This window comes from Gallus gallus, chromosome 3 (genome assembly GCF_016699485.2).
Source record: "Gallus gallus isolate bGalGal1 chromosome 3, bGalGal1.mat.broiler.GRCg7b, whole genome shotgun sequence".
Classification (NCBI taxonomy): domain Eukaryota; kingdom Metazoa; phylum Chordata; class Aves; order Galliformes; family Phasianidae; genus Gallus; species Gallus gallus.
In genome coordinates, this window is record NC_052534.1 from 51,474,658 (window position 1) to 51,502,276 (window position 27,619).

At 39.3% G+C, this 27,619-nt stretch overlaps 1 protein-coding gene across 3 annotated transcripts in view; it reads left to right on the forward strand.

Annotated features, from left to right (window-relative positions):
• The window catches only part of SYNJ2 (synaptojanin 2), a 63,801-nt gene that overhangs the window by 7,063 nt on the left and 29,119 nt on the right, over positions 1-27,619 (forward strand). Inside the window, exons 2-7 of one of the 3 annotated variants that reach the window (XM_003640916.6) lie at positions 1,888-1,974; positions 10,844-11,114; positions 13,394-13,619; positions 23,183-23,266; positions 24,860-24,921; positions 26,037-26,133. In XM_003640916.6, coding sequence (XP_003640964.2) covers positions 1,888-1,974; positions 10,844-11,114; positions 13,394-13,619; positions 23,183-23,266; positions 24,860-24,921; positions 26,037-26,133 — 827 coding nt within the window. Of the gene's footprint in view, positions 1-1,887; positions 1,975-10,843; positions 11,115-13,393; positions 13,620-20,695; positions 21,586-23,182; positions 23,267-24,859; positions 24,922-26,036; positions 26,134-27,619 lie in introns of those variants that run through there. The other 2 variants (XM_015284215.2, XM_046939718.1) reach the window with 2 other exon arrangements.

Consider the following 27,619-nt stretch of genomic DNA (forward strand, 5'->3'; position numbering starts at 1 on the left):
TCATCGCCTAGGGAGCTTTGGTGGCTTCTGTATCTGCTAGAGTCAGGTGCCTCTCACCGTTAGTTTTGTGCCGCTTATTCTGCTCTGAGATAAATTCCATCCTTTTAGATCACACATTTACCAGATGCATTAATGGCTAGCTTTCCAACTTGCAATTTTATCTTGAAGGGTATCACCGTGCATTCAAGACGTCACTAAAATGCTTCCAGCTTGTGCCTTGCCTGCAAGTTTTAAGGTCCTGCCTCAGACAGAGATAAAAATTTCTCCTTATTTCTGTCATTCCCCGTTTCTTACCAAAGGCGGAATATTTGGAGCAAGAACTTTGTGTTTCCCTTTCTTCTTATAAAGGAAACAAAAATAAAGTTCAAAGGCAGAGAAGAAATTTAAGAGAAAGGTATCAGTGTGTTGTTGCTGCTTTTTCCTAGGTACTACAGATGATGTGAAGGGAGACATCAATTTTTTTAAACTCTTTTTCTCTTATTTCATACATAAGGAAGGCCTAAAGCTGTTTAGCAAGAGCTGGGGCTGTTCAGTCTGGAGAAGGGAAGGCTCTGAGGTGATCTGGTAGCTACCTTTCAATATCTGAAGGGGAGCTACAGTTACTGTTGCTTAGGTTTTATTTCATTGGTGTTTGTGGTATCAACATTTTACTGTTTTCTCGTGATTCACTGAGTGTTCATAAGAAAGCAGAATAGAAGCATTGTGAAAGTCTGGTGGCAAAAATAGAATTAAGAAAAAAGTTAACAATTCTTCCTTATTTGTGACAGATGCTAAAACTGAGACAAATGTTTTTTATTTTCCTTTGGATGGGTTGTCTCTTCTGAGACATTTACAGGAATTGTGCAAGTGAAAGTGTCCTTTCTGCCGCTTCAGAATGTCAGAGATGGACACTTATTTTCCATGCTTCTCTCTGAGCTCCTTGCCGCTTCAGGTTTATAAAGAAATATCTGTTTCTTTCCCTTCTGTCATCCATTGTAGGCAGCTCAGTTTGTCCTTGTTAGGCCAGAAAGTTTTAGGTTCTTTTCAAAGTGCCCTGTTTCTGTTTGTCTCTGGTCAAGAAGTAGATGGGCATTTGAGGGTCACTGTTTTACTCGTCCACGAGGCTAAGTTTGCTCCTCATTAAGAAATACATACCTGCTGGTTCAGGAGATAATTTATTTTTGCATTAAGGTAGCAGGGACGTGTGTGCCCATGTTCTGGCTTAATGCTTGTGCCCATTGGGGTCAATTAATACAGAAACACACAAACCTAGCAACAGCATCCAATTCTCTTATTGATTTGTTTTTAAACAGCTAATTCTTACTCTATTAAGGTATGAACTCAGTTTCTCTTGAAATCAACATCTGATGCGTGTCTGCATTGAATTATGTTATCTTGTATAAAAAAAAATCCAATTCTGTTAGAAATTAGGCTTCCAGAATCTGGAAACAGAATCCATCTCTTTATGTACGTTAAAAATAATAATAATAATAATTGTATTTTAGCTTATGGCCAGACAGTTGTGTTTGGGGTTTTTTTGCTCTTAGTTCAGAGCAGTGTGAAGTTCAAATGTGCTTATACATTCCTTTGTGTATTCTGAAACTGATGTGGCATCTGCTAACATGCCACATCTCCACTGTAGAATTTGAGAATTACCAATGATCGCATTTTCTAGAAGGGCAGAGTGCTCCCTTTTTTTTTTTTTTTTTTTAGGATGGTGTGTGGAAAGGCTGTGCAGTTTGTCCCATCTCCTTTTGTTGGCTGTGCTCTTACAAGGTTTTAATGCTATCTGTGTGGTTTTGCTTTCTGAATGAGATCAACAGGGGCGGATTGCTGTAGACTATAGCAATGCTAAAATCTGTTAAGAACCAAAAAGTAAGGTTTGCTGTCTTTCATTTTGCTTCTCAGCTCCAGAAGAAAAGGATGCAATTAAAGGACAGTATGAAAAACTCATGGATGCTTATGGCTGCTTAGGAGAGCTTCAGCTTAAAACTGGTAAGTGGCCATCTGTATGATTGAGATTATAAAAATGTCCAGACAACTGTGGCGTGCTGTAGTGCCAAATGGGGCTCAAGTTGTCCACTTAGCATGTGAAAGCTAATTGCAGTCTGTTATCTATAGTCTGGAAAAGATCTGCTTCTTTTTTATGCTGTTCCAAAAGCATACTGTTAAGTGATAGTCCAAGAATTTTGGATTGCTTTTTTTTTTTTGCTTTTGTTTTGTCTGTTTTAGCTCCCTGATGATAACCATCTTTCTTATTTTTTTTTTTCCTGCCACATTTGTTCAAGGCAAATTCTGCTTTCTCACTTATTTTTTTTTATTTTTTGAGCGTTCATATTTAAACCATAAAAAAATCATGGCTATTTGAGACTGCAATCCTACAGATTCTCTGTTCTTTCTATAATGCCTGATTGCCTTTAATTGGAAAATTCTTATGGATAAAGATTTGCAGAAGCAGGCCTTTTAATTTCAGCTAGTATTGCAAGGAATATTTATTATCACTACTTTCCATTTTGGTACAGTTTGGGAATCTTGATTTAGCACAGGACTTGCTGTTATGCTGCCCACAGGAATTTTAATGTAAATAGCATGTTTTAGGAAGAGGACTTCAATCACTGATTTGAAGGTAACAGTACTTTGCACAGCAGACTTAAAACCTACTGATGAATAGGATGCATTAAAACAAAAGCTTAATGATATTAAAGCATTGTACAGTTCCAACCTTATCTGTACTCATTAAGGAATACAGCATAAGCTTTGTTCTCACGGTGGTCTTAACGTGAGCCTTACTTTTGACTTGAGGGGATGACAGGATTGATTTCCATATAACTTGGTGCTTGATCAAGGAATCTGCCAAAGACAGTGGTGGCGTGAGCACTGCCTTACTTAAATCAGTACATAAAGTGTAGTTCACTTGCCTTTTTATGGCTCAAGGAATGTGATGTGGGATTGATCTAAAGAGGTGGCTGCAATCTGAGAGATTGATGTGTCAGCATTTAAAACTCTAGGTCCGTCTAGTCTCCTTAAATGAATGCGGACTTCTTGTTTGTTGTGTTTCTTGTGGAGTTAATTATGCATTTCTATAGAGATTTATATCAATTTGTTAATGCAATTAAAAATGGAGGGCTTGTGATTGTTTTTTCTTGGCACTTGGACCAGTTTTTCTTCATAGGAGTCTAATTAAACCTGTTGTAATAGTAAAGGAATGCGGTCGAGCTCTTCAGGTTACAGATGAGTTTCTTGTACATGATGGAAATTTTTATATCTGGTTTTAGCCTTCATATTAAAAAGTGAATAGTTTCGGATGGGGTATAAAATATACTCAACCTTATTTTCTCCTCTTTACTTCTGTATTCTGTGTGTCCTTGTTTCTTGAATACCTGCTTCAGTGCTTGTAAAGTGTGAGGTTTTCCCTCTCTATGCTCTATCACTACACCTTTGTCTTGTTCTAGTGCTAAATTACAAGTACTGGTACAGGATTTCCTTTGGAAAGCACTGTTAAAAATTGTATTGGTAATTGGATTAAAAAAGGTTCCTACTGGAGTCCAACTCCTAATTGTGATTGAGTGAAAAGTCAGGAGGGTCATGCTGTGATGGTAAGCAAAGGTAAGCAAACATTGTCTGCTGCTAAGCATGTTTTAAAAAGCAAAGATGGTTGCCTGCCTGCTATTTCACCAGTAAAAAGGTAGCCCATTTTTTTCAGTCTCATATTCTCCATTTTATATGTAAATATGCCTTCATCCCTTTAGCTTTTGCTTACATAAAAGATTATCAGTAGAAAGGCATGCAATATATTATAAAATAATATATTATTTTTGCTTTTTTTATATGTAATGTTTTCTAGCAGCTGCAAACAAGAGCATAATTGGCCACCTCCTCACTGCCCATCAGTGATCAGGAGTATCACTAGATACATATATATTCTTATTTATTTTTTTGTGCAGATCATAATAAATTAACTGAAAATATTTTTAAAAGTACATTTCACTGGAATATTAAAAGAGTATATTTGTAGAGCAGAAGGGAAAACTCTTTCAAGACATGGAAAGATGTCTCTGAGCACTTTAATTGATCTGTAAATATCGTTACTTAGGAATCCAAACAAATCACATTGTATGCCCGCCAGAGTAGATCATGCTTTTCACAAAAAAGAAGATGAAATATGTGAAGCTGACTCACAAAGTTAATGTTTCCCATCAGTGATAACATTCGCTTCTATGTGCTTCTGTCTGTTAACATGACTCACTAAGTTCTTCTGCTTGCTTTTGTGACATGGATGGCAGCAGAATGAATTGTACAGTGTTTCTGAGCTGTATCTCGTCCAAGATTTTGCTGCCAGAAAGATCTTGCTGCAGCAAATACGTTTTCAGCAATGTGTTAAGAGCTGGCTTTGCAGTGTTTGGTTTAGACGTTGTGATGTCAGGAAGGAGGGTGCATGTAGAAGGTAGTATTCTGACAACATCGTCATGTAGATTTCTTAGTTTATTACTGCTGCTGTATTTAGGGGGAGGCACTCTGACATGATTTGTCTCTATATACTCTTATGCTTGTACATACAGTGTGTTTGGCAGCCTAAAGGAAGACTTTTCAAAGGCAAAGGGGTCAACTAAGTACATTTCCTAATATATAATTGTGTTTAAAAGAGAGAGAAAGAACATCTTTGGGGCTAAAAATGTCATTTGAATAACTTTATTTCTTTCTGTGATTCTGGTATAGATTTCATTGGAGATTTTCAGCTAGTTGCTTAGAATCAGATCATCTGCTGCACGCTACTGCTAATTTTGAAGAAAGATGAGAGGCAATAATACCTTTGACTTTTTTTTTTGGTGGACTATAAAGTGAAGTAGAGATATGTGAGAAGATAAAATGCTGTGGAAATGGAACATGCTGAGGGAATATAAGGAAATAGCATGAATATTGGAACGAAGAGTGATCAAAAACTGGACTGAATTCATTTTTAAAAGGCAGTTTTATGTGGAATATTCAAGTTAAAAGGACAAAGTCAGAATTGAATATTGCCTTCTTTAAACTGTATCTCCTAACAGGAAGCTCTGAAGTCATCCCGCAAAATAGAGGGGAAACAATTGTCGTGAGTCAAGTAGACAGGTTAAATACAGAAACTGCAGCTCATTATAGGTGTGACGTACCAGAACCACATTTCCTGCGGCAGGCTTGCTGAAATTCCATTAAAGTAGTTGGCTTCACAAGAACTTTCAAAAAACAGATAAGGACAGAAGTTATTTTTGTCTTGTTTCTCTGCCAAAAAGTTCTTTTCTCCTTTTTCTCTCTCGTACAACTTAATAAATAGGGCATTCAGCACATATTGCTGGGAACAGTGCATTTCTAACATTTCTTCTAAAGGGCTCTTTACAGACTATTGTGATGATTTATAGCTGTAATGGGGCAAAATAACGATCTCGGAAGAAGCACTTCACTTTTCACTCAAAAGTTTATTCAGATAAAAAAAAACTGTGAGGTAATTAGATATTTCTAGATTTGTGATATTCTATTGCAGTTCATAATGTTCTTAAATCACTTTCATAGAATGGTTTGGGTTGGAAGGGACCTTTAAGGTCATCTAGTTCCAAACCCCTTGCTGTAGGCCGGGACACCTCCCTCTAGACCAGGTTGCTCAGATCCCCACGCAGCCTGGACTTTGAATGCTTCCAGGGAGGGGGAGCCACAGCCGCTCTGGGCAACCTGTCCCAGTGTTTCACCACCCTCACAGTAAAGATTTTCTTCCTAATATCTGGTCTAAATCTACCCTCTTCCAATTTAAAGCCATTTCCCCTCGTCTTGTTGCTACCTGCCCTTTTAAAAAGTTCCTCCACAGCTTTCATTTATGCCCACTCCAGGTACTGGAAGGCCACTGTAAGGTCCCCCTGGAGTCTTCTCTTCCCCATGCTGAACAGCCCCAGCCCCAGCCCCCTACTTCCCTCACAGGGGAGGTGCTCCAGTCCTCTGTTTATCTTTGTGGCCCTCCTCTGGACCCTCTCAACAGCTTCATGTTCTTCTTGTGTTGGCTGGACACATAGCTCGACATGGGGTCTCATGAGTGCAGAGTAGAGGGACAGAATCACCTCCCTCAACCTGCTGGTCCCACCTCTATTGACACAACCCAAGATACAGTTGGCGTTCTGGGCTGCAAGTGCACATTGCTGGCTCATGTTGAATTTTTCTTCAACTGACGCCTCCAAATCCTTCTCCTTATGGCTGCTCTCAAGCCATTGAGAGCAGCTGTGTCTAAAGTTTAGAAAGGCCAATACAAAACAGGATTGTACATTAAATTGCTTGTAAAAGTTTAGAAGATAAAAGAAAGAAGTAAAGAAAGGACTTTCTTGTTGTGAGGGCCCAGCAGCTGATGTGGCTGTTGATACAGGGTGGAGGGTGAGTGCCAGACCTGGAGCCCTGATCACACCACAGGAAAGAAGATTTCTGTTTTCTGTGATGCTTGTAGTCAGCCTTAGTGCTGGTCCCATTTATCATTCACTTTGCAGATGCCAGCTGAATGCAGCATGCTTTCTGTTACTGCAGGGCATGTTGACATCAAGGACAAATTAGTGTGATTTTCCTCCCATTGTATCTCTATTAGTTACTTATTTTTTTGTGATAACAGCTGTTTTAAGAAATGAGACTGGAGTTTGGTCTCCTACTCCAGATGTGCAAGGAGCTCTAGAGATGGCATAGCTTTGGTTTAGGCATGACTGCTCATTTCTTGGCTTCATGTGTTGCTTGTTTTTGTTTTTTGTTTTTTCCTAAATCCATTTAGCTATAGCTGTTTTGATCAGAACAAATATAAATACTCTGAATACTGTTTAGCTCATTTCAAAGGCAGTAGCCCCATAATGTGCTTCATAATGCTGCTGCCAGGTGGATTTGACTGGACTGTATGATATATTTTTGTGGTGACTGGTCCAGCGTGATACTTTAAATGCTATTTGCATAGGAACAGCTTCACTGCAAACTTGAAAAGTAACAATATTTCTACTATAACTACAGCAGTGGAAATGGTAGTGAGCTGTGGTTTTGAAAAGTTAAAGCTTCAGGAGTTAATTAAGTAGTTATGGCTGTTTTAAGGAATGTCTGTGTTTCAGCTTTCTCAATTTCATTAGCATTGTGGTATTTTCATAGTTAGCTCAGCAAAAACAATTTCGTTACAAAAAAAATCCTCTCTTTCTCATGCTGTGGCCTCACAAATGCCTGTACTGTCAGAAATTCTAAGTTGTGTTGAGAGCAGGAGATTTTCTGTGGGGGAGGGTTTAGGAAGCCAGGAATGCAGCTTCTCACATTCTTTTGTAGGAATTGCTGGATAATAACAATGAATTGTGTAGGAACTAAAAGAATCTCTGGGTAAATTCTTGTCAGTTAAAAATGTTATTTTCCTTCCACCGAACAAACGGTTACCAAAGGACATCTGCAAGTCTTAGAAATGGAGAAAGTCAATTTAAATTTTGCTCTTTATAAAAGTTACGTGTACCAGTAACAGCAGCATCTGTCCCGGAGGAAGCAATCAAAGCAATTTCTACCAGTAAATTTAAGTGTGTTTAGGTAGGGTTGTGCTTGGTACATGTTTCCACGTTAAGTGGTTAAGTCAGTGACTGACAAACAAGCAGATGTATTTGTCCTGTGGCTGGTAATGTTAGGTTTCTGCCATATGAGGTACTATTTGGAGATGTAACACTTATAGTTTTTCCTTTGAATTGGCATTTTCAAGCTGAGAAAATGCCTAACTAAAAGATCAAGTGGAGGTAGCAGAGATATCGTTTTCATCACAAGCTTGATCAATATAGTTATCAGTTTATTTAGAATCATAAGCAGCCTGGATCAAAGAGAGAAATGTGGGGTCGAGACAATGCGAGCAAAAAGATTTGGGATTGGAAGAAGAGATTCCCAAACAGAAACTGATATTCCTGTCAATGAGGGAAACATGGGGAAAGGTGTGTTTTGCTGTGTATAGCTGCATAGTTTAGTGGTGAATAATTTCTTAGATTTTAATGGAGACATAATTAAAAGGTGAATAGCTGTATAATCTTTTGGTAGCGTTAATTTTGCTACGTGAGGCTTTAGGAATGTGAGGGGTTGCTCAGAGTCCTCTTGCTGCTCAGGACCCTGTGGCTATACCAGCACTGTGGATGAGGATAGGGCAGGGCACAGGCGTGAGCACCGTCATTAGGATATTGCAGTGAGCCAAGAGCGGCACACCCATCGGGCAACATCAGGCAAGGATCTTCCTCACCCAGACAGTGCAGAGTGCCCCCAGCACTCTGGGAGAGGTTGCTGAAGACTGTGGCAGTGCTTGTCTCAGCATCCGAGCCAGCCAGCTCTCTGAGCCTGTCACTAACGATTTTCTATCTCTGAAGCTGACTGATAGTAAGGCATATATTAATAGTGTTTCTATGCATTGCTTTCAAATTGTCATGAATTGAGTTTACTCTGAGTTGATTAGTGTTGCAGGATTTTACCAAAGTCACAGAAGCTATCAGCTTTCCTGCAAGAGAGCTGACCCCTTATTTCTTCTGGAGGTTGCAAAGCAGAATTTAGTTGGGTATGAACTACCATGGTGATAACTGATGTCACCTTCTACTCTTAATCTTCTATAATTATGCACATTCATGTGCAAAGAAGGAATAAACTATCAAGCTATAAGTACTTGTAATCCTCCACTACCGCGTTGTCTAGAAAAGTACAGAAAACGTGCTTTAGAACACTCAAGAAGGAGAACACAGCATACCCTTGTTACAGAAAGAAATGTGATGAACAGTTGTTTGTTTGTTTTTAATAAATACCACCTACGCTGGCCTTTATGCAATATTGAAGTCAGCAGAACACAGCAGAATAAATAAAATCCTATCTCCCACCTTGTCCTGCCATCTCAGTCTCCTGTGCCTACACAAATACGGTAGCCCTGCTGAAAATCAGCCCCAACTCCAGTTTTTGTGGCTTACTAGTGATCTGGAAGCAAGGGCTCTGCTGACATTTCAGGAACAAGCTAGTTGTTGCAAGGGAGCTTGTCTGCATTTCTGAATGCTGGGCCACTGTGGAGAATTGGGTAGAGGTCCTGAAAAGTTGGTTGAATCCTGCATTTTGGTCACAACCCCAGGCAACTCTACAGACTTTGGAAAGAGTGGCTGGAAAGCTGCCTGGCAGAAGGAGACCTTGGTGCACTGATGGACAGTTGGCTGAATGTGAGCCAGCAGTGTGCCCAGGTGGCCAAGAAGGTCAATGGCATCCTGGCTTGGATCAGGAATGGTGTGGTGAGCAGGACTAGGGAAGGAATCCTGCCCATGTACTCAGCGTTGGTGAGGCCTCACCTCGAGTACTGTGTTCAGTTTTGGGCACCTCAATACAGAAAAGACATGGAGGTGCTGGAGCAGGTCCAAAGAAGGGCAACAAGGCTTGTGAAGGGCTTGGACAATATTCCCTACAAAGAGAGACTGAAGGAACTGGGGCTGTTTAGTCTGGGGAAAAGGAGGCTGAGGGGAGACCTCATTGCTCTCTTCCAATATCTGAAAGATGATTGCAGTGAGAGCAGGGTTGGTCTCTTCTCACTGGTGATGGGTGAGAGGACGAGGGCAAATGGCCTTAAGTTGTGACAGGGTAAGTTTAGGTTGGATATCAGGAAACACTTCTTCAGAGAAAGGGTTGTTAAGCATTGGAATAGGCTCCCCAGGGGAGGTGGTTGAGTCACCATCCCTGGATGTGTTTAAAAACTGTTTGGATGTGGTGCTCAGGGATATGATTTAGCAGAGGGTTGTTAAATTTAGGGTAGTATGGTTAGGTCGTGGTTGGACTCAATCTTTAAGGTCTTTTCCAACCTGAGCAATTCTATGATTCTGAAGTGTTTATTTTTGCTGTTTGAAACCTTGCTGCACCAGATTGTCACTGAACCCTTAGCTAAATAGGGCTCAGTGACAGGCCATTGACAGGTCAGCTGTGTTTTCTTCTTTAGCAGTGCAATGAATCTTGGCTTACTTCTACCTTTTCTTACTGGCCTGATTTGGTAGGATGACATTGCCTCTGTAAGAGGCCAATTTAAGTGAATCAAACAGTTTCTTCTGGGCAGAACCAGCATTTTCAGAACAACTGTTCTGCTGCTGCTTAATTTCTTTATCATTTTAGAGAGGGTGAACGTTTTAGAGAGGCTGAAATTATTCTGTGTACTTAAGATCTGATTGTGGTGCTGTTCTCAAGCTTCAAAATCTATCCATGAGTTTTGGGGCCCTTGAGTTCATGCTTCATGGTCTCATCCTCTCCTTCACAACTGTGAGAGATAGAATAGTTTCTAACAATGTTTGAGGTTGTCATCTAACAGTGTATACTCAGTTTTATGACCCAAAAGAAGTAAATCTTGAGAACTGGTATTACAGGATTTTTCTGAACAGTTGAACACAGCCAACTTCAGCAGAAACCTTTGTAGGCTCAATAACTTTAAAATTCTGATTTTTTGTTTGGAAAACCTGCAGCAAAGAATGTCCTTAATCTCACAAATGACCAGTGTTCTGTCTTTCCTTGGATCAAATTGAGTGTAAAATGTATGTTCTCCAGGGGACAAGATTTGTTTTTGACTAGTGACATGGCAGATAGCTCATTGCACTTGATGAACTAAGATTAGGAAACATAATCTGGTACAGAAGAGGGTGGATATGTATAAATATTGTGCATTATTATGCAGTTTTACTCACTTACCTGCAGTCGAAAGGAACTCGGAATTGCAAATGGACATGGATGATGTGCTTGTGGTTTGCTTTTCTTTCCTGAAGCAAAGATGCTGTCCTCTGCTGGAGCCCAGTCAGCATTACACATGACAGAAGGAAATGAAATAGCTGTGTCCTCCTGTAACCCTTGTGTAACTATCGCCTTCTAGGTAACGCTCGGCTGCACTTTCTGGTCCTGGTGACGGGCTGTACGTCGGTGGGAAAAATCCTGGACGCTGAAGTTTACAAAATTACTGCAACAGATTTCTGTCCTCTCCAGGAAGAAACAAAGGAAGAGGAACGTGTAACTGCCTTGAGGAAAATACTGAACTCTGGGATGTTCTATTTCTCCTGGCCTAATGCAGGCTCAAACTTTGACCTGACTGTGCGAGCTCAGAAGCAGGGTGATAACCACTATGAATCTGGTAACTCGTTCTTCTGGTTAGTACTGCATGTTTGTACCCAAGTCTTCTGTCAGCCCCATCTGTATGTTACAGGTCAAACATCCTCAGTGAGAAAGGAATGCGTGTGTTCCAGATGTGCCACCTTTCACTGTCACATCCTTTTACATGACCTGTAGCCTTAGTGAATTCACTGTAAAGCAGGGTCAAGAAAGTAACTTTCATTTAATTAAAATTAATCTGATAGTGAAATGCAATTCTAATAACTGGAAATGTCTTAAAAACACAACACAAATAAAGGTTTATTGTTCGCACTACAGAAATTCTTCTCTACAAGTTATGAATAGTTTCCCCTGCAGTAATCATTTGCTTTAAAAGTTGTCTGACAGTAACCTCCACTTGAACTTTTCATAAATTACATCATCTGTTCTGACATCTTATATGTCTTAAAAATGTATGAGTTTAGAGACTGTAGTTTAATCCTTCAATGAAGTGCCCTAGTTTTTGTGTTGAAAACATCAATATTAATATGTTTGCAGCTCAGTGTAAATGTTGCACAGAAGGAGACTCCAGTGATCCACTGCTCTGCAATTCTTATTGTGCCTATAAAGCAAAGTAAAAGTATTTCTTGTTGAGTGGAAAGGAAAACATAAGTGCTGGGTTTTATATCAGCTGGGTGGGTTTACTGTGAAGACAGACTTTCTTTGAAAGTTCTGGCAGTATTGGTTTATGATTTGGTTTTTGTTTTGTTTTAAACAGAAAGATACGTAGGGAACATAGTTGAACTGGAGATAAATGAGGTTGTGGCCTCAATACGTCTTGTGGCCTAAAGTAGGTGAATATAAAATAGGCAAAACAATTTATAATGGGTGATAAACATGACAGAACGGTTCATTCAGACTGAATAGTCTTTCTAGCTATGATTTTATTTCAAATGATAGGGTTTAGAGTTGCTATTTTCACTCAGAAGGGAGATATTTTGCTTTCGACTTTGCTAATGATGCAAAATCAAAAAAGCTCAAAAAGCTCTCCAAGCATGTCAAGTCTGATACATGATACAAATATGTTCCAGTGTAGAAACTCTGAAGGTGGCAGTATCTCGTAGTTAAAAATAAATAAAATAAGCAACTTTTAAAGTAACACTTTTTACCTGTATCATCTTTTGAAGATCTTGGAAAATAAGTGTTTGAACCTTTCTTCAGAATATTCTTTGCTGTTTCTGGCTAATCCAGTGGTATCCCATGAAGGAGTTCCACTGTAGAACAGGGATGAATGATGACAACATCACATTTAGCACAAAAAGATGCTCCAAAGAAAATTTATCTTGAAGCATTTATGTAATATGGGAAATGTTAAAATAAAAAAGCATCAGACAAGTTTAATTATAAGCAGTGCAACTCATCTCTTAGTTGAACTGCAACAACAACAAAAAGTACTGGAATTTGCCTGAGCCCTCGCTCAAACTTCCTCTTTGAGTAGAGCTAGGAAAAGAGGGTGGAAGGGATACCCCAAATTGTTTTAGAGTTGCTTTTTCAGTTACATATTAGTTTGAAAATGTAAGATTGATTTGCACCTTTTGAGAGAGATGTTGTACTCCAGAAGTATAATTCTTTAGGGTTTTTCTGTAGGTGTAATAACTTGAAGAAATCTGCTGTGGAGCAATAAATGATCACGTGAGGGATTTTCTCTGCCTTCATCTTTGGTGAAAGTCACATTTTAAAAAATGGAATGAGGAAAAGGTCACAATAAAAGAGACTAGAATCGCTGTTAACCAGGCATGATAGGTTTCTTGAGTTGTTGCTCTTAAAATAAATTGAAGATTAAAACAGCCATTCTTCTAAATTTTAATAGCACTTTCTGCAGCATCTCCATTGACTTATAGGTTCAGTTTCTGCTTGGAGTTTTCCTGAAAATCTTGATGAGTTTTAAAGCGGACCTTCATCCTGTAGTGTTTGTTAAGGTCTAGGCAGCACTGTTCAAAAAGTAATTAGTTTAGCAGCACTGTAATTTAAGAAAAAGACTGCTCAGTATTTATGTATTTCTTGAACTAGAAGAGGCAACATTTGCACCTGAATTTATAAGCAAGAGGGGCAGAGTATATGTGACAGTAGCTGTACTATTAGAATTTGAGATGCTTTTTTTAGTGTATCGGTATACAAGGATTTCCTCTTGATATTTCCTCATTTTAGATAAGGTGAAACTGCAACAGAGAAGGGGTCACAAAATATAAATTGCTTAAATTAGTAACCATTGTGCGATGGGATCTATGCCTGCCTTACTTTATTGGGTAACATTTATGTATGTTGTTGAACTTTGCAGGAACCAACTACTGCATGTTCCCTTCAAACACTACCAGGTGAACTGCGCTGACTGGTTGCTGAAAGTGATCTGTGGCGTAGTAGACATTCGCACTGTTTATGCTTCCCACAAGAAGGCAAAAGCCTGTCTTATCTCTCGGATCAGCTGTGAGCGAGCTGGTGCTCGGTTTCACATTCGAGGGGTCAATGATGATGGACATGTGTCTAACTTTGTTGAGACAGAGCAGGTAAGCGAATGTATCCAATAGCCTTGAATAATTCAGTCCTCTAGTTTAACTGGGGCAGAGTTTCCAAGAATTAAAGGAGTTCAGCAAGTTTTTTTCAATGAATATTTAAAATATTGTTCCACGACAGATCTATTTATTCTTACCTGTTAAACATTTCTTTACAATCCATTCTTTTTTTGCGTTTCTGGTTTTTCCGTACTTATGAGGTTTTTTTTATCTTTTTTCCTGAATGTAAAAGTCGTGGCTGTGAATACTGTGGTGAAGTATAGACGTTGGTTTTTGAACAACTTGGAGAGCTCTGTGTGTTAATTTGCCTGAAACCAGCATGTTTAACAAGAAGGTATTTGATTGCATGCAACTTGCTTAGCATTAGTTGTGAGGCCTGTGTACAGGTATTAAACAAAAGGATGTTTTAAAATCTATTCCAGAATAAATGTCGTTTTCTTAATGTATTCTGCATATGTTTTAAAGTAATCTTGAAGTCATCACACTTACCGTGCTAGATAACATTTGATAAAACTTGTTTGAAAGAGTTATTATAAAGCAATAGTCTGTATACTTTCTATCTTTCACTCTTTCTGAGTATCTCTGGTAGTCCACACTACCAGGTTTGCTGGAACAGCCATTGAAAGTCTCCTGCAATATACTGGTGTAACTTGTACTACACTGAAGTAAAAAGGATTCTGTTAGGGATGCTGCAAGTGATTTTTCAGCTGATGTTTGCTTCTGGCTCTTGAGGAAGACTCCTAGAAATAGGAGAATAGGAGAAAATAAATTTCTATGAATGTGTGTATTAGCATGTAAGCTTACTCCTACTTGCCTTGAATTGAAGCTGTCATCTCTTTCTGCAGTAAGTTTTTCAGCTTTAAATGAGGATGATTACTAATTTCCTGCCTCACAGGGCTTTTGTCTCACTCACAGTGAGGACATTTATAAAAGGGTAGGTATGATCATTGCTGTACTGTGGTGAAGAGAAACTCCTACTGCTCAAATATATCACACTAGTCAGGAGGAAACTGCCCAGCAAAGGAGCTGTAGAAAAGTCATCTTTGACTAGTAAAGAAAAAGCAAAAACATTATCTTCTCACAGTTAGGCAAATTCCAGTGCAACTCATTTTGGAAGAGACTTGACTTTACATGCCCCTTTGCTTTATGGGGCTGTTCTCTCCAATGAGAGACGGATAATACAACTTTTGTAAATATGTAGTAGAAACCTTATTTCCAGCTGATGCTGAGAGGAAATACATGAGTGAAAGGCATTCAACAGGCTTGTTTGATTGATACAGCAAAGCAAAATAACAGGCTGTTGGTTTTACTGTACTTGCTACTTTGAAAGTGAAGAAAAAGCATTGAACCCTGAAGAATCTGAAATCTTTACCAGCTGAAATGAATGCTTTCCTTTTTGAATCAAAACTGGAATTACTAGGAGTCAGAAATATCATACTTAAAATACAGAAATGGATGTCTCCATAAGTGGAATAGATAGATGGCTGGTGGTAGTTCTCAGCAAAGAACAAGAATCCATTCATAAAGCTTACTTGTTTTCAGTGTCTTTTGGACAGTTTTGCAGAACAACGTATGTAGCATAGAATGTTTATCCGTATGTACATATGCATCTCTATATGTACAGGTACAATTCAGGTACAATGGAAGTAGATTACTTAGATGATGTTCATAAGGGAAGTCTGGTGACACCCCTCTGCATGACATAGTTGAGTTTCTAGCTTTGCCTTCACTTTTTCCAGAAGACTTATAGCTGTAAGACTATGCTTGACTGCTCAAGGTGGTGTCCCACCTCACAAGTGTCTATCCTTGAGCACTGTATTTCCTCATGACATTGGCATTGTGTGAGTGTTGCAGCTTACTCAATTCTGTCATTTCTGTTACCCCACTGCATGATATAGGCATTCATTCTGACACCTGTTTGCCTAAAGTCCAGCAGTCCTTTAAGATGTTGCCTTGATGTTACAGCTTTAAGATCTTCCCCTGATTCTGCTCAAGTACGCATGTAGAGCTACCTTAGATGTGACAGTTCTGCATTGCTTAGTTGAAAGGCCTGGAAGAGTCACCGACTGGTATTGTCTGGTCATCCTGTGATGCTTAATCCCCCTGAAATTGTCATAACGTGCATAACTTTCTGCTCAGTGGTCAAAATTCTTATTTGGGATGTGGATGGCTTTTTGCTTATATCTCTTCCCCCCCCCAGTTTATTCACATTTTTCAGTAGTCTGGCCTAGAGGGCTGAGGCACATCTGCTATGTAGACAAACTGAGTTGGGATTGTTCAGCCTGAAGCTGATTGTGCTGGTTGTACAGCCTTTCACTACCTAAAGGGGGCCTATAAGAAAGCTTTATCAGAGCCTGTGGGATAGAATCATAGAATCGCTAAGGTTGGAAAAGACCCACAGGATCATCCAGTCCAACCATTTGCACTTCACCAATGGTTCCCGCTAAACCATGTCCCTCAACACAACATCCAAACTCTCTTTGAACACCACCAGGCTCAGTGACTCCATTACCTCTCTGGGCAGCCCATCCCAGTGCCTGACCACCCTTTCAGAGAAGTAGTATTTCCTAATGTCCAGCCTGAACCTTCCCTGGCACAGCTTGAAGCCATTCCCTCTAGTCCTATCACTAGTCACACAAGAGAAGAGGCTGACCCCCAGCTCACTACAACAACTTTTGTACCTCTGATTCAAAGAAACTGCAAGTCAGGTCCTGCAGCATGTACAACTTTCTAGAAAGCTTGTCAGTGCATTCAGTCATGCAGATAGGTCTGCTCACCAAAAAGTGGAATTTTCCTCTAGGACTTAGAAACAGAAAAAGGGACATATGCCATTTTATGTAATAACTTGATCTACTCTTTTAGTTGAGTGCCTTCTCATGAGCATTCATGCAAAGTACGTTACTCGAGATTTGAAGAATGTTCTCTTGCTGAGATGCAAAGGAAATGTTAGAGAAGGTTGTCAGCTTTCTTTCAGATTGGTCTCACATTCATGGCGCTACCGTTAACAGTTGCCTAATTATAGGGAGTATTTCTGCTATTCTGCTCACTGGTTGGGTCAAAAGTTATTCTTTTACTTAATTATATTTTTGGAGTAGATTGTGTTGCAAATTATTAGCATGAAAAATAAGATTGCGTTTGCATCTCAGCAGAAAGCCTGGGGATTGGCTCCTGGTGAACTGCAAAACAGCAGTTGGTTACTGATGCTTCCCTTGGCTGGGGCCAGGGCAAGTTCTTCACAGGAGCTGCTATGCTTTGTTGCAGTTAGCCAGGGATTGCTGTGAAGTGGGAGGACTGAAGGCAGTTTTGCAATTGGTTAAGCAAAAGAGCAGGAGTAAAATGGTTGCAGGGCAAAAGGCTCAAGTAGGTTGAAAATTATAACAAGGACTTGCAATTTCAAAGGATTATCTTTTTGTTTTTAAAGAAGAAAAGAAGTTTGCTGTTGCTAATGGTGATAAACACTAGTTCTACCAAAATAAGCATCCTAAAAAAGAAAAACTGGCTAACCACTGAGATGCCTGAGATCCAGTTCAAGCTGGCATCCACTTACTGTTAGGAAGGAAGAATCCAAGAAAAAACTCTCTCTTACTTTCATAGTAGACTACTGACTAATCTCCTATGAGGTAATATCTTGGCTGAATAACATTTTGTTTCCATTTGCTGCAGCCTTTACGGTATAATGGCATGCTTGCTCTGTGCTTTCATGGATAAGTAGCACCCTAGGATTTTGAAAAGCCAGGACTTTTCCCCCCTAAGTAGGAACTGCTTCTATCATTTTTCTGTTTTTAGAAGAGGGAGAAACATTTAGTCTTATCTCCAGGCAGCTCTTTTATGCATGGATGGTATGCTTGTGTCTCCCACTGTGCAAGCCTTGTGGCATTTTAGCTCTGCAATGAGTCATTTTTGTGGGCTTACTGAACTGCTGTGACTCACAGTGTTTGAGAAGAAGGGGGAAAAAGTTAAATATCTCATTTACTTTTGCTTATCAAAAACACACACACATGCGCGCATGCACAAAAAACAAAAACAGAAAACCCAAACCAGCAATCAACAAAAAATCCAAAAGACCTACTGGTAGAGGACATGTGATAATTTGGCTTGCATCTTTATAAAGAAAAAAAGAAAAAAGTAGAATTGGCAAGTGAAAATAAAAAATGAAGAAGAGAAAAATGAGGGCTTTTTTGAAATCTCTCTAATGTGTACTTCCAAATTTGCTGCTAGGGTTTTTTTGTTTTTTTTTTTTTGTAATGTACTGGCATACCCTTTCTAATTGCAGAGTTGCAATTAATCCTCAAGGAAAGTTTTAAAATCAGTCAATTTCCCAGTGGTAGTTTAAATGATACATTTTTGCTTTGTTCGTATCTATTTGATAGGTACCCACTGAGAACAAAGTTTGCTTTGTCAGGATTTCTCCTTTCTCATCACTCTTTCTACCTTGCCTAGTAATCTGCTGAAGCTGAGGCTGTATCACATTCTTTTAATTCTTCTCTGCTGATAATGCTGAGAAGAAAGCATGCTTTCCTCATTTAGTTTGTGTGCTCACCACTGCTTACATTTCAGCTCCTCCCCCAGATATTCTCCACAGATTTAGGGTAAACTCTTAATGCTTTAGTATATAACTTAGGGGAACAACTCTGATATACCAAAGATAAACAAATGGTTTCAGTTGCTTTCCCTTTCACAGAACTGTTCAGCGAAGTGTCTAATATGGAAACCTTGACAAGGCATTACAAGGAAATGCCTTGAATTGGGATTGATGTTCCCTTTATTCCAGTTTAAGAAAAAATATTGGACAGCGATTAAGCAAAGTGATCCCTATTTCACAATATCTCCTGGGCCGTGTTGGATAGCTCTCAGGGCTAGGAATGGATGCAATCATGTGGTTAATTTATTTTCTGGATAGTCTTACTGTGGACACAGGCAGGGCAGAGAGGGTTATTTTGGCAAGTACATTATTGCGTCTTGTTGGTCTGAGTTAAAGGGACTCCTGGAGAAGTAGGTTTAGGCCATCTGTTATCTGTGCTTTTTGTGAGTGGTGTGACAGAGATGGAGATCCCAGAAAAAAAGCCAGATTGGAATCCATTTCATCATGAACTATGTGTGAGTTTCTTGAGTATGTGATGAATTTTATCATTGGAAGCTGTGACTGAATAATTATTTCCTTCTAATGAAGCTGAGCAGGAGATAGAGTTTAGTGAATAAATTATTCACTAAGTGATAAATAGGAGAACCAAGCTGGGATTAGAACACCAGCCAGTTGAAGTAGGTGCTTGTTTCTTGCTCAAAGCCAATAAGCAGTACCTGTACACCAACTTTTGCTGTGTACCAGGAGGGGTCTTTGGATTGGAGGGTCAAGGTCTGGCTGTATGCAACCAAAGAGAGAGCAGGAGATTGTCGCCCTCTTGAGCTGTCAGCACTATCACCCTTGATCCCAGAGTTGGAGAAAGTAACCACAAAAAGAAACTAAGCAGGAGTCAAAATAAACACACGACAATTTCTAATGCCAGATGTCAGAGGACAGGAGATCTATTAACAAGGCAAAAAGGTCCTCCATGTGGGTTAAGTATGCAGTTGCTATTATATTGTCTGACCGGAAACTTGGAAATGTATCTCAAAATCCATTCAGCTAAATAGGTTGGATTGTTTTATGGGCCAGACATTTTGAGAAACATTTTGAGAATCAAGCAGTCATCCTTGAGTGTTTGGAAAATTTGATAGGAATGAATGTTCTCCTTGGGACCAGTAGTCAGCAGCATGTTGTCATTTTGGAGGTAAAGCTCCACAACTGGATAGTTCTCTGAAGCCCAAAGACAAAGTCATCATAGCATTAGCAGCACGTATCAACCCTGACAGCAAAGCATTATCCAAAATGTGGCTGATAATTGTTGCACTGTTAGAGGAACATACAGTCGTCTTGGATGTGTTTCTTGACCATGACAGAGGACAGGTAAATTCTGAAAATAAACCCCTGTTTAAAAAGGAGCAGCTTTTTATCTTACACTGTTCACCTTTTGTGTGCTGCCTTAGAAGAAGAAAAATGGGTCTACTAGGGCATGGGGTAACAAAGTCAAAACCAGAATGACAAAAAAAAAAAGCAGGACAGATACGTGCTTATAGAAAACATCACACTGTGAACAAAAAATGATCCAGACTTGAAAGAATTAGAGAAAAGAAATTCTGTACTTATGCCTTAGTAAATGCTGGAATTGCATAAGCAGCAAAGTTAGAGTTTTTTGTTTGTAATTGTAATTTTAACAATTTACAATTGTAATTTCACAAGGCTTATTTAAGTAAGTTTAAGTAATGTGTCTTATTGTAGTGTGTATAAGTGTTAAGATTACATCCATTCCTTAACTGGGAAGTCATCTTAGTCTCTGTCTTTGAAGCTGTTTCTTAGGAGGTCTGCTGGTAGGAAGGTTTTTGCCACTGTTATTGTTAAGGTCAAGGGATGTGTGTAGGAGAGGGCAATGTCGAGATCATGAGTCATAGCAGTGAATAATGAAGGACAATGAATACTGCTGAAATTTAGGGAAGGTTTACTCGGTTGTAATGCCTAATAAAATTCTTACAGTCTGTTTAGGAAGGAATGACTGTCAGTAACTGAGAGTTACCCTCCCATTCATTTAAAAAAAAATATGAGGTCTTTTTCCAACTCACTGGCAGCTTTGAAGAAAATATTTTTAGATTCATCTGGGTCACGAGAATGAGGTGAGAGGATTGTGAAAGACCACAGAATTGCTCTAGAGAACAGAATGCTGAGTCCCCTGCAACTAAAAAGCAAAAAGAAACGTGCTAATGTGGAGAACTTCCTTGTGAGTGACCTGTACTGAAGAGGCTATGCTCCCAGTTCAAAATCCTCATTTGAATTTCTAAAAGCTATGTGACAATGTGCATAAAAATACCAATTTATTTAAAATGCCTTATCATCATAGGAGAGTTCAATATTTGTCCTCATCCTGACAAAGGATCATCACATCAGGCTACAGGCATCATGTTTGCGTGACAGGAATGATCCACAAATGGTTCTTTGAACATGTTTTTTTTTGTTTCAGTTCTCCACGTGACAGCTTAATAGAGCAGAAAATAGAAGAGGCAACAGTAAACAGAAAATGTAAAAAATAATATAAGCAAACATCTGTTAACTCTTACAATGTCAAATCACTGGTACATGGAAATATGAGCAGAATAAAAATTCTGTTAGTGCGGAAAGGCAGAAATGTTTGGTCAGTATTTTTCTGCTGTATTTGGCAGAAAGAAGGCAGGTTGTACACTCAGGGTCTATAAACTGTGGTGGAGTACTTGCTATTTAAACTGTAGCTCAGGAAGATGTTAAACTGCAGCTATTAAAGTTAGAATTATTGTTGTTTCTAATCAGTGAGTCTAGAGAATTTGCAGCCAAGATGTTTTAAAAAGAGCTGACCAAAGAGATACTTGCAGCTGTCAAGTTCTCTATCTGTTATGGAAACTGGGATGCTCCAGAACATTGCAGGAAAACGGGTCCTCTGCAGTAAGTTGTTTGAGTGGCCAAATTTTACTTCAGGTGAAGCTTTGGCTGTAATCATCATCAACAAATGTTAATGTTTTATTTCAACTCATCTCATCACTGATTGTTCTTGTCAGATTTTGAAGTGAGCCAGTCTTGTCTTTTATTTTCATAGATTCAGGAATCCTTGCTTAGTAAGAGTCAGAATAATACCAAGCCTGTTAATGGAGCAATACAAATTTACTTTACTTTAGACTGGATCCTCTGGATCCTTGGCTGTGTGCAAAAAGATGATTGGGTATTTAGAAGTCTCTGACTCACCTTTGACAGCCTGTCTCAGGAAATGAAGAGGAAGAAGGTGAGCCTGCTCGCTCCTCCTGCAGTCCAGCTGTCGGATGATCGTGGAGCTAGGAGCTGGACTCCTTTGAAGCTGGTTCTTTGTTTCTATGATTTCTGCTGAGCACAGAATTGCAAAGAAAGGTACACAAATGTGTTGCTGTGGTAATTAGTTCTTGCACTCAGGTATGGGCAACATTATAAAACTTCACTGGGAGCACATGTTTCCTGAAGCTGAGGTAGATCTTGCAAAGATGCTTCAATCAGCAACATACTAATGTGAAGTACCTGTCCTTTCTTCCTGGAGTTGTACTAGGGCGAGATGCAACACAGAAGGGCACTTAGTTTATTGGTTTAAGGCCATTTTGCAGTGTATCAGAGGTGGCCATCATTCGAACATGGACTTCGTGTCCTTGGCCACTTAAACCTTTCATCTTAGTGAAATGGGGATAATTTTGAGGGCACTACAAAAAGATTGTAGAAGTTATCTAAATAAAACTGATGACACAATATGGAAAGATCTACCTCTCTGATGTATGCTTCTTTTCACACGTGGAACTAAAAACTGTACATCGGTGGAGAGGTCAAGGTTCAGTTAAGTGAGGGTGCTTCACCTGAGCCACCCAACCAGAACATCTAGTGGCAAATCCAAAAGCAAAAAGCCATGTTGAAGTGGTATGGCAATTCATTTTCATGTTCTTTTCTATTTTGGGGGCTAGCAGCCAGCTGGCAGCAGTTGTGCTAAATGATATGATGCAGTTAAAGAAGCAGCTACCTGGGTGACCTGTGTGGATACCATTCCTCTGCAGGGCTGCAAAAGGCTTGTTGTGATGCATGAGATAACAGAGATGTGTATCATGTGTCACACGTGGAAAACAGCCAGGATTCCACTGCTAAGTATAGGCTGGGGAGAGAGCTGGGTTTCACACAGTTGCTCTGTGGTCATACCCTGTCTGAAGATAGTACCTTTTGTGCTAAGTTAATGTACAGTGTGAGCTTTGCCTGGAGGCTGGTGAAGGGGGAAGCTAAATGGGGAAATCAGTATTTGTATTTCATGTGAATTTGATTAGAAATCAGGTTGGTAGCAGTGATGGTAACAAATATGCAGCAGGAGTTTGAGGTCAGGTCTGGGAATGCAATGGAGAGTTTGGGGCTTCTGACTGTAAACCTGCTTGAAGAAAAGTGGATAATACGCTGTTCACTGTCTTGGAATGGGACTGGCAAAGCTGTTGGTTTCACTGAGATTTATTTGAACACTGACAAGGCATGACATGCAGTGAAATAAGAAACAGTAAATAAAGCAAGGGATAAGCCTGTCCCACACCTGACATTACCCATCATCAATCACAAGGAGCAATGACGTTTTGCAGTTAAATTTTGTGAGAGAGACAGAAGGAGAGCATGTCCTGGTCTTCCTGAGTTTCCGCACCAGTAGGTCAAATCCATCTTCGTTGTGGATGAAAGATTCTTTCTGCCTTGCCAGTGGTACTGTTTTAAACTCTCTCTTATTTCTGGTGAGTAATGAACTGAATCTGCTGTGAGTACATGAAAGCAAATACGTTGTACTTTGTTCCACTGCCTGTGAGACTATGGAAAAGTGGCTGAGCAGTAAGAGGATACGGTGAGATACGCTGTTTACTTTCTTTACCCTTTGTGTTCAGGTCTCAAGCTCATTTGATGAAGGAGTCACAGACGGATAGCTCTAATTGGAGAACTCCTTCCATTTGTTTTATTTTTGCAGACCATTTACTTGGACGACGATGTCTCTTCCTTTGTGCAGATCAGAGGTTCTGTTCCGCTGTTTTGGGAGCAACCGGGACTTCAGGTAAATAAATAAACTGGAAAGCTTATCTTACTTCTCTTTCTACTTCTAAATTATAAGTTTTGTAACTTTTTTTTTGTAATGCAGTACAGAAAATGCTGAGCTATTTATTTTTAGGGTTACTTTATAGGAAATTGCTTGTATTTAGATAAACAGGGAAAAACAAACAACACAACAGGCAAACGGCTGTAGTTACTGAAGTTCGGCGTTTTCACATGTTCATGTGCCTCTACTGGAAAGTTTTTGTAAGGGATTATGTCCTGATGTCCTAAACTGAAGGTTACAGCAATATCTTTATAATACTTTTTTATTTGTTTTGGAATAACCTTTTGTTCTGAACTGTTCAGTTCTCAGAAGCATTCTGGTAACACTGACCTCCTGGATAAAACTGAAGTCTCTAGGGATACTATCAGCTCTGTAGGAGCACTTTACCTTCAAATTATAATGTTTAGCCTGTTCACTAGGTTTCAGTCAAACAGTAGCCATTATCTGACCTCAACTTCTGCAAGGCAAAGGTCCATTTAGGAGATTAATGCATCAAGCCTAGCAGGTTACATGTGTGTTACAGTTTATGTACTGTACCATTCCTCTCCAAGCAGAGTGATAAGGAACTGGTGTGACTATGCACATTCATTCATCTGTGTTACTGGAGAGATGTCACATAACTTTTTTTTTTTTAAGATTCTTTAACAATCATTTGATACTACTTTGTCTTTAGACCTAGCACCTAAGTACCAGTCCGAATTCACCTGTTGGTGAATACTAACTATTCTTATTCCTTGGACATGAGTGTGCTGTTGCTGGTGTTGGGAAGGTTTGCATAAATCAACCTTAGGAAAATAATGAAAGGTGATGATGCACAGACAGCAATATATAATCTTATAAATAATTAGCAGTGTGGATTTATGGCACAGGATTTGATCCATCTTATTTCATAGGATCATAGGATGCTTTAGGTTGGAAGATCCTTAAGATCATCTAGTTCCAACCCCCCTGCTATAGGCAGGGACCAGGTTGCCCTTTAGACCACGTTGCCCAAAACCCCATCCAATCTGTCCTTGAATGCTTCCACAACTTCTCCAGACAATCTGTTGCAGTGTCCCACCATCCTCACAGTGAAGAATTTCTTCCTAATATCTAGTCTAAATCTACCCTCTCCCAGTTTAGAGCCATTTCCCCTTGTTCTGTTGCTACATTCCCTTATTAGAAGTTCTTCCTCAGTCCATGGAGCTAGCATATCTGCATCCTTTTCTGAGGGATGAAGGGCCCAAAAAGTGCTAGGCACGCAGCATATTCATGTGATGCAGTGTAGGATATCTGTTAGAGGAAGTTGGCAAGGGGAAGTGATTTATTTGGTTATAAAAAGATGTGTAGAAGATATCCCTTTGCTTAATAATAATCTTTTCACTTGTAATTCTAAATGTTGTTGTCTGATAAAAGCTGTGGCTTTTGTATTAAGGATATTATGTGTGTGGGTGTGTGAAGACTGTTAGGGGTATCTGGTGCTGTTAAAGAGATGCTTTTCTCTTAAGGAAAAAGAGAGACATCTAGTGATTTACAGATAATTTCTTTTTTCTTTCCAATATTTTATTTTAGGTGGGTTCTCATCATCTAAGGCTTAACAGAGGTCTAGAAGCTAATGCTCCTGCTTTTGACAGGTAAGCTTCGTTCAACTTTGGCAGCAACACAGCAGCCTGGCATTTAACCGAGATTCCACAGCTATATGCCTTCCCAGTGTATCCTTAGAGATGTGAAACACCCCTCCTATGAGGTTGCCAGTCCCCGCAGGTGTTGCAGGATTATTATGTGTGTCTACTTCATTTATTCACTTATTTTCATGAATTTTCCTCTCTGTTTTTATTAGTAATTGAAACAATTTGGTCTCCTAGCTTGATTCTGGAAGAACTATGAGGTGCTGAGTGGTATGCCAAAGAAAGGCCTGTGTATCCCTTTGTAACTTTTCAATAAATCTGAATTTACTGTACTCAAAGCATGTGTTCTTTACCTCTGGAACTCAGGCAATTAAAAATTTGACACCACTTCCTAACCATTCTGGATTCGCTTTTCTCAGTGTTGTACTGCTATACTGAAATAACATCATCTTATTCTGTCACAACCAGTATTGTATGACGTTGTTGTGCTGATGGTCTCTCATGTTTCCCAAAGATTGGCTGGTAAACCTTTTTAAGCCATTAAGACTTAACATGGCACCTATCAACCATTAAAAAATCCATCTGTCAGCATGTTTTCTTTGAACATCTGAGTGTGATGTCCCATGGGCATCAGTGAAAACATTACCCAAAGTATTTGGTTGGTGAGAAATTTTTAATTTGGAATCCTACGTCCCATTGTTGCCACTGAATGGTGGCTCAGCAATGCTGGGCAATTCCTGTTGAAGTGTGATATGTTTTCCTTCCTGGTCACCTTTTCTGTGCAGCTTTCTAGGATGAGAGCCAAGAGATGAGAACACACACTGGACAATATCAGAGCTAACAAAAGATCTGGGACATTCTTCCTAAAATGATGCTTTACGTTCAGTACAAAGTAATGTGTTCTTTAATTTCATACTTGCACAACTTGCTCTTCAGTATTTGATTGCAAGGAAGCTGAGGAAGATGTCTGTAGCTGCGTGGCTGAAACATGCTAGATGGAGCAACCAGTGCTCTCTACTTCTGTGTTTTGGAAAAAAGGCAGCAGGCAGTATTACATGGGTTGGTTTTTTTGTTGTTGTTGTTTGTTTGTTTATTTTTTGTTATGGTTACTTTTGCTGTAGGCATATGATGCTTCTGAAGGAGCAGTATGGAAAACAAGTGATTGTTAACTTGTTGGGAAGCAGAGGAGGAGAGGAGGTGCTCAACAGAGCTTTCAAGGTAAAAGCAACGCGTGTTGCTGTTGTTGTTATTATTTTTGTTAAACTACTGACTTCCTGAGCCTTCACATTTTGTTTCCTTTCTGGGCAACTACCTGATGAACACTAGATCTGAATATGTTCTTTTTTTTTTTAACTTGGTATTAGAGAGAGAATTATGCTTTATAGTCTCTGTGACTTGATTTTCAGGACTGTCTTCTTGCTTATTTCCTCGCACCTTTACTCTTTTAAACCAGAACTTAAAAATTACAGTGTCCTAATTGTTCTAAGAGTAGCTCATGTTTGCAGAAATGAATGCTGGTCAGCTTTGTCCATAGTATGTAGCCAACAGTGCAGTTAGTATATTCTGCCAGGTGCCTCATCAGGTTGCCAGAACTGTTTTTGGGCCAGTACTTTACTCTAGCTTACTAAGAGGAAGATTTGATTGTTCTGATTGTAGTGAGAAATAGCTATCTACCACTAGTTGTGGTGGGAATTAACTGTCAGAGCATTAGATGACAGTCTGGCTTATAGAGAGAGGTTTTCCTTCTCCCTAAATATGTCCCTAGACAGAGCTAATGTTTGAAAGCAACCTTTTCAGGATGACTGTCACTGGAAGTTTAAAAAGCTGCCCTGTGTTTTAGTTTGGAATGATATTTTCATGGCCAGATTTTTAAAACAAATGTGTACTTGAACCTGGAGATTGTCACTGAGTGGGATTTGTGGCAAGTGGCTGTTTGCATTAGCCTGGAGATGGATGGGAGCCTGCCTCCAAAGTGCTCATTGCTTCAGAAATCAGACATATAGACTCTTGGGAGTATGTATTACAAATAATTGTATGAAGAACGTTTTAAGTACACACCTATAGTGTTGCATGTATTTATCATTATTGAAGAATGATACAACAGTTCTGAGTTCAAATATTTACTCTGAAAGTAAGCACCCCTCTACTGGAAGGATGTGCTTGAGACAAGGAGCATTTTAATGGCAGTTTTTCTGTTTGGTCATTTCTTCTATCTCCAAAAGTGCTGAGAGGGATCAACTTCCCCAGTGGAAAATGACAAAGTGAAGGTCTTCCTCTGTGTGGAATATGATTACAACAATTGCAACTGAAGTTAGTGAGACAGTGAGAAAGGTACAGAAAATAAGTCAGGTCCTAGGTTCGGGTTTCAGCTTTTTACTGAATTTCTGCTTGACACAGCTAAGCCTCTACAGCCGCTTGGTTTTGCTCTCTTTACCATATTTGTTACAGTTTATTTTGCAAATATGTTGGAATGTAGTTGCAGGATATGAAAATTTAAATGTTCAAATGTAAAGATATAAACCTGACTTTTCTTGTAAATTTAATTCTGATACTTTATCAAATACTTGCATTCCAGGAGATAGCATTCCAGTCAGTATCATACAATGAACAATTAAATCAGAAATAGGACATCTCTAGAACAAAGAGCTTGCATTCCAACTGAAAACAGCCACCTCTTGGTCTTTTCTTTACCTCTGTGTTTTAA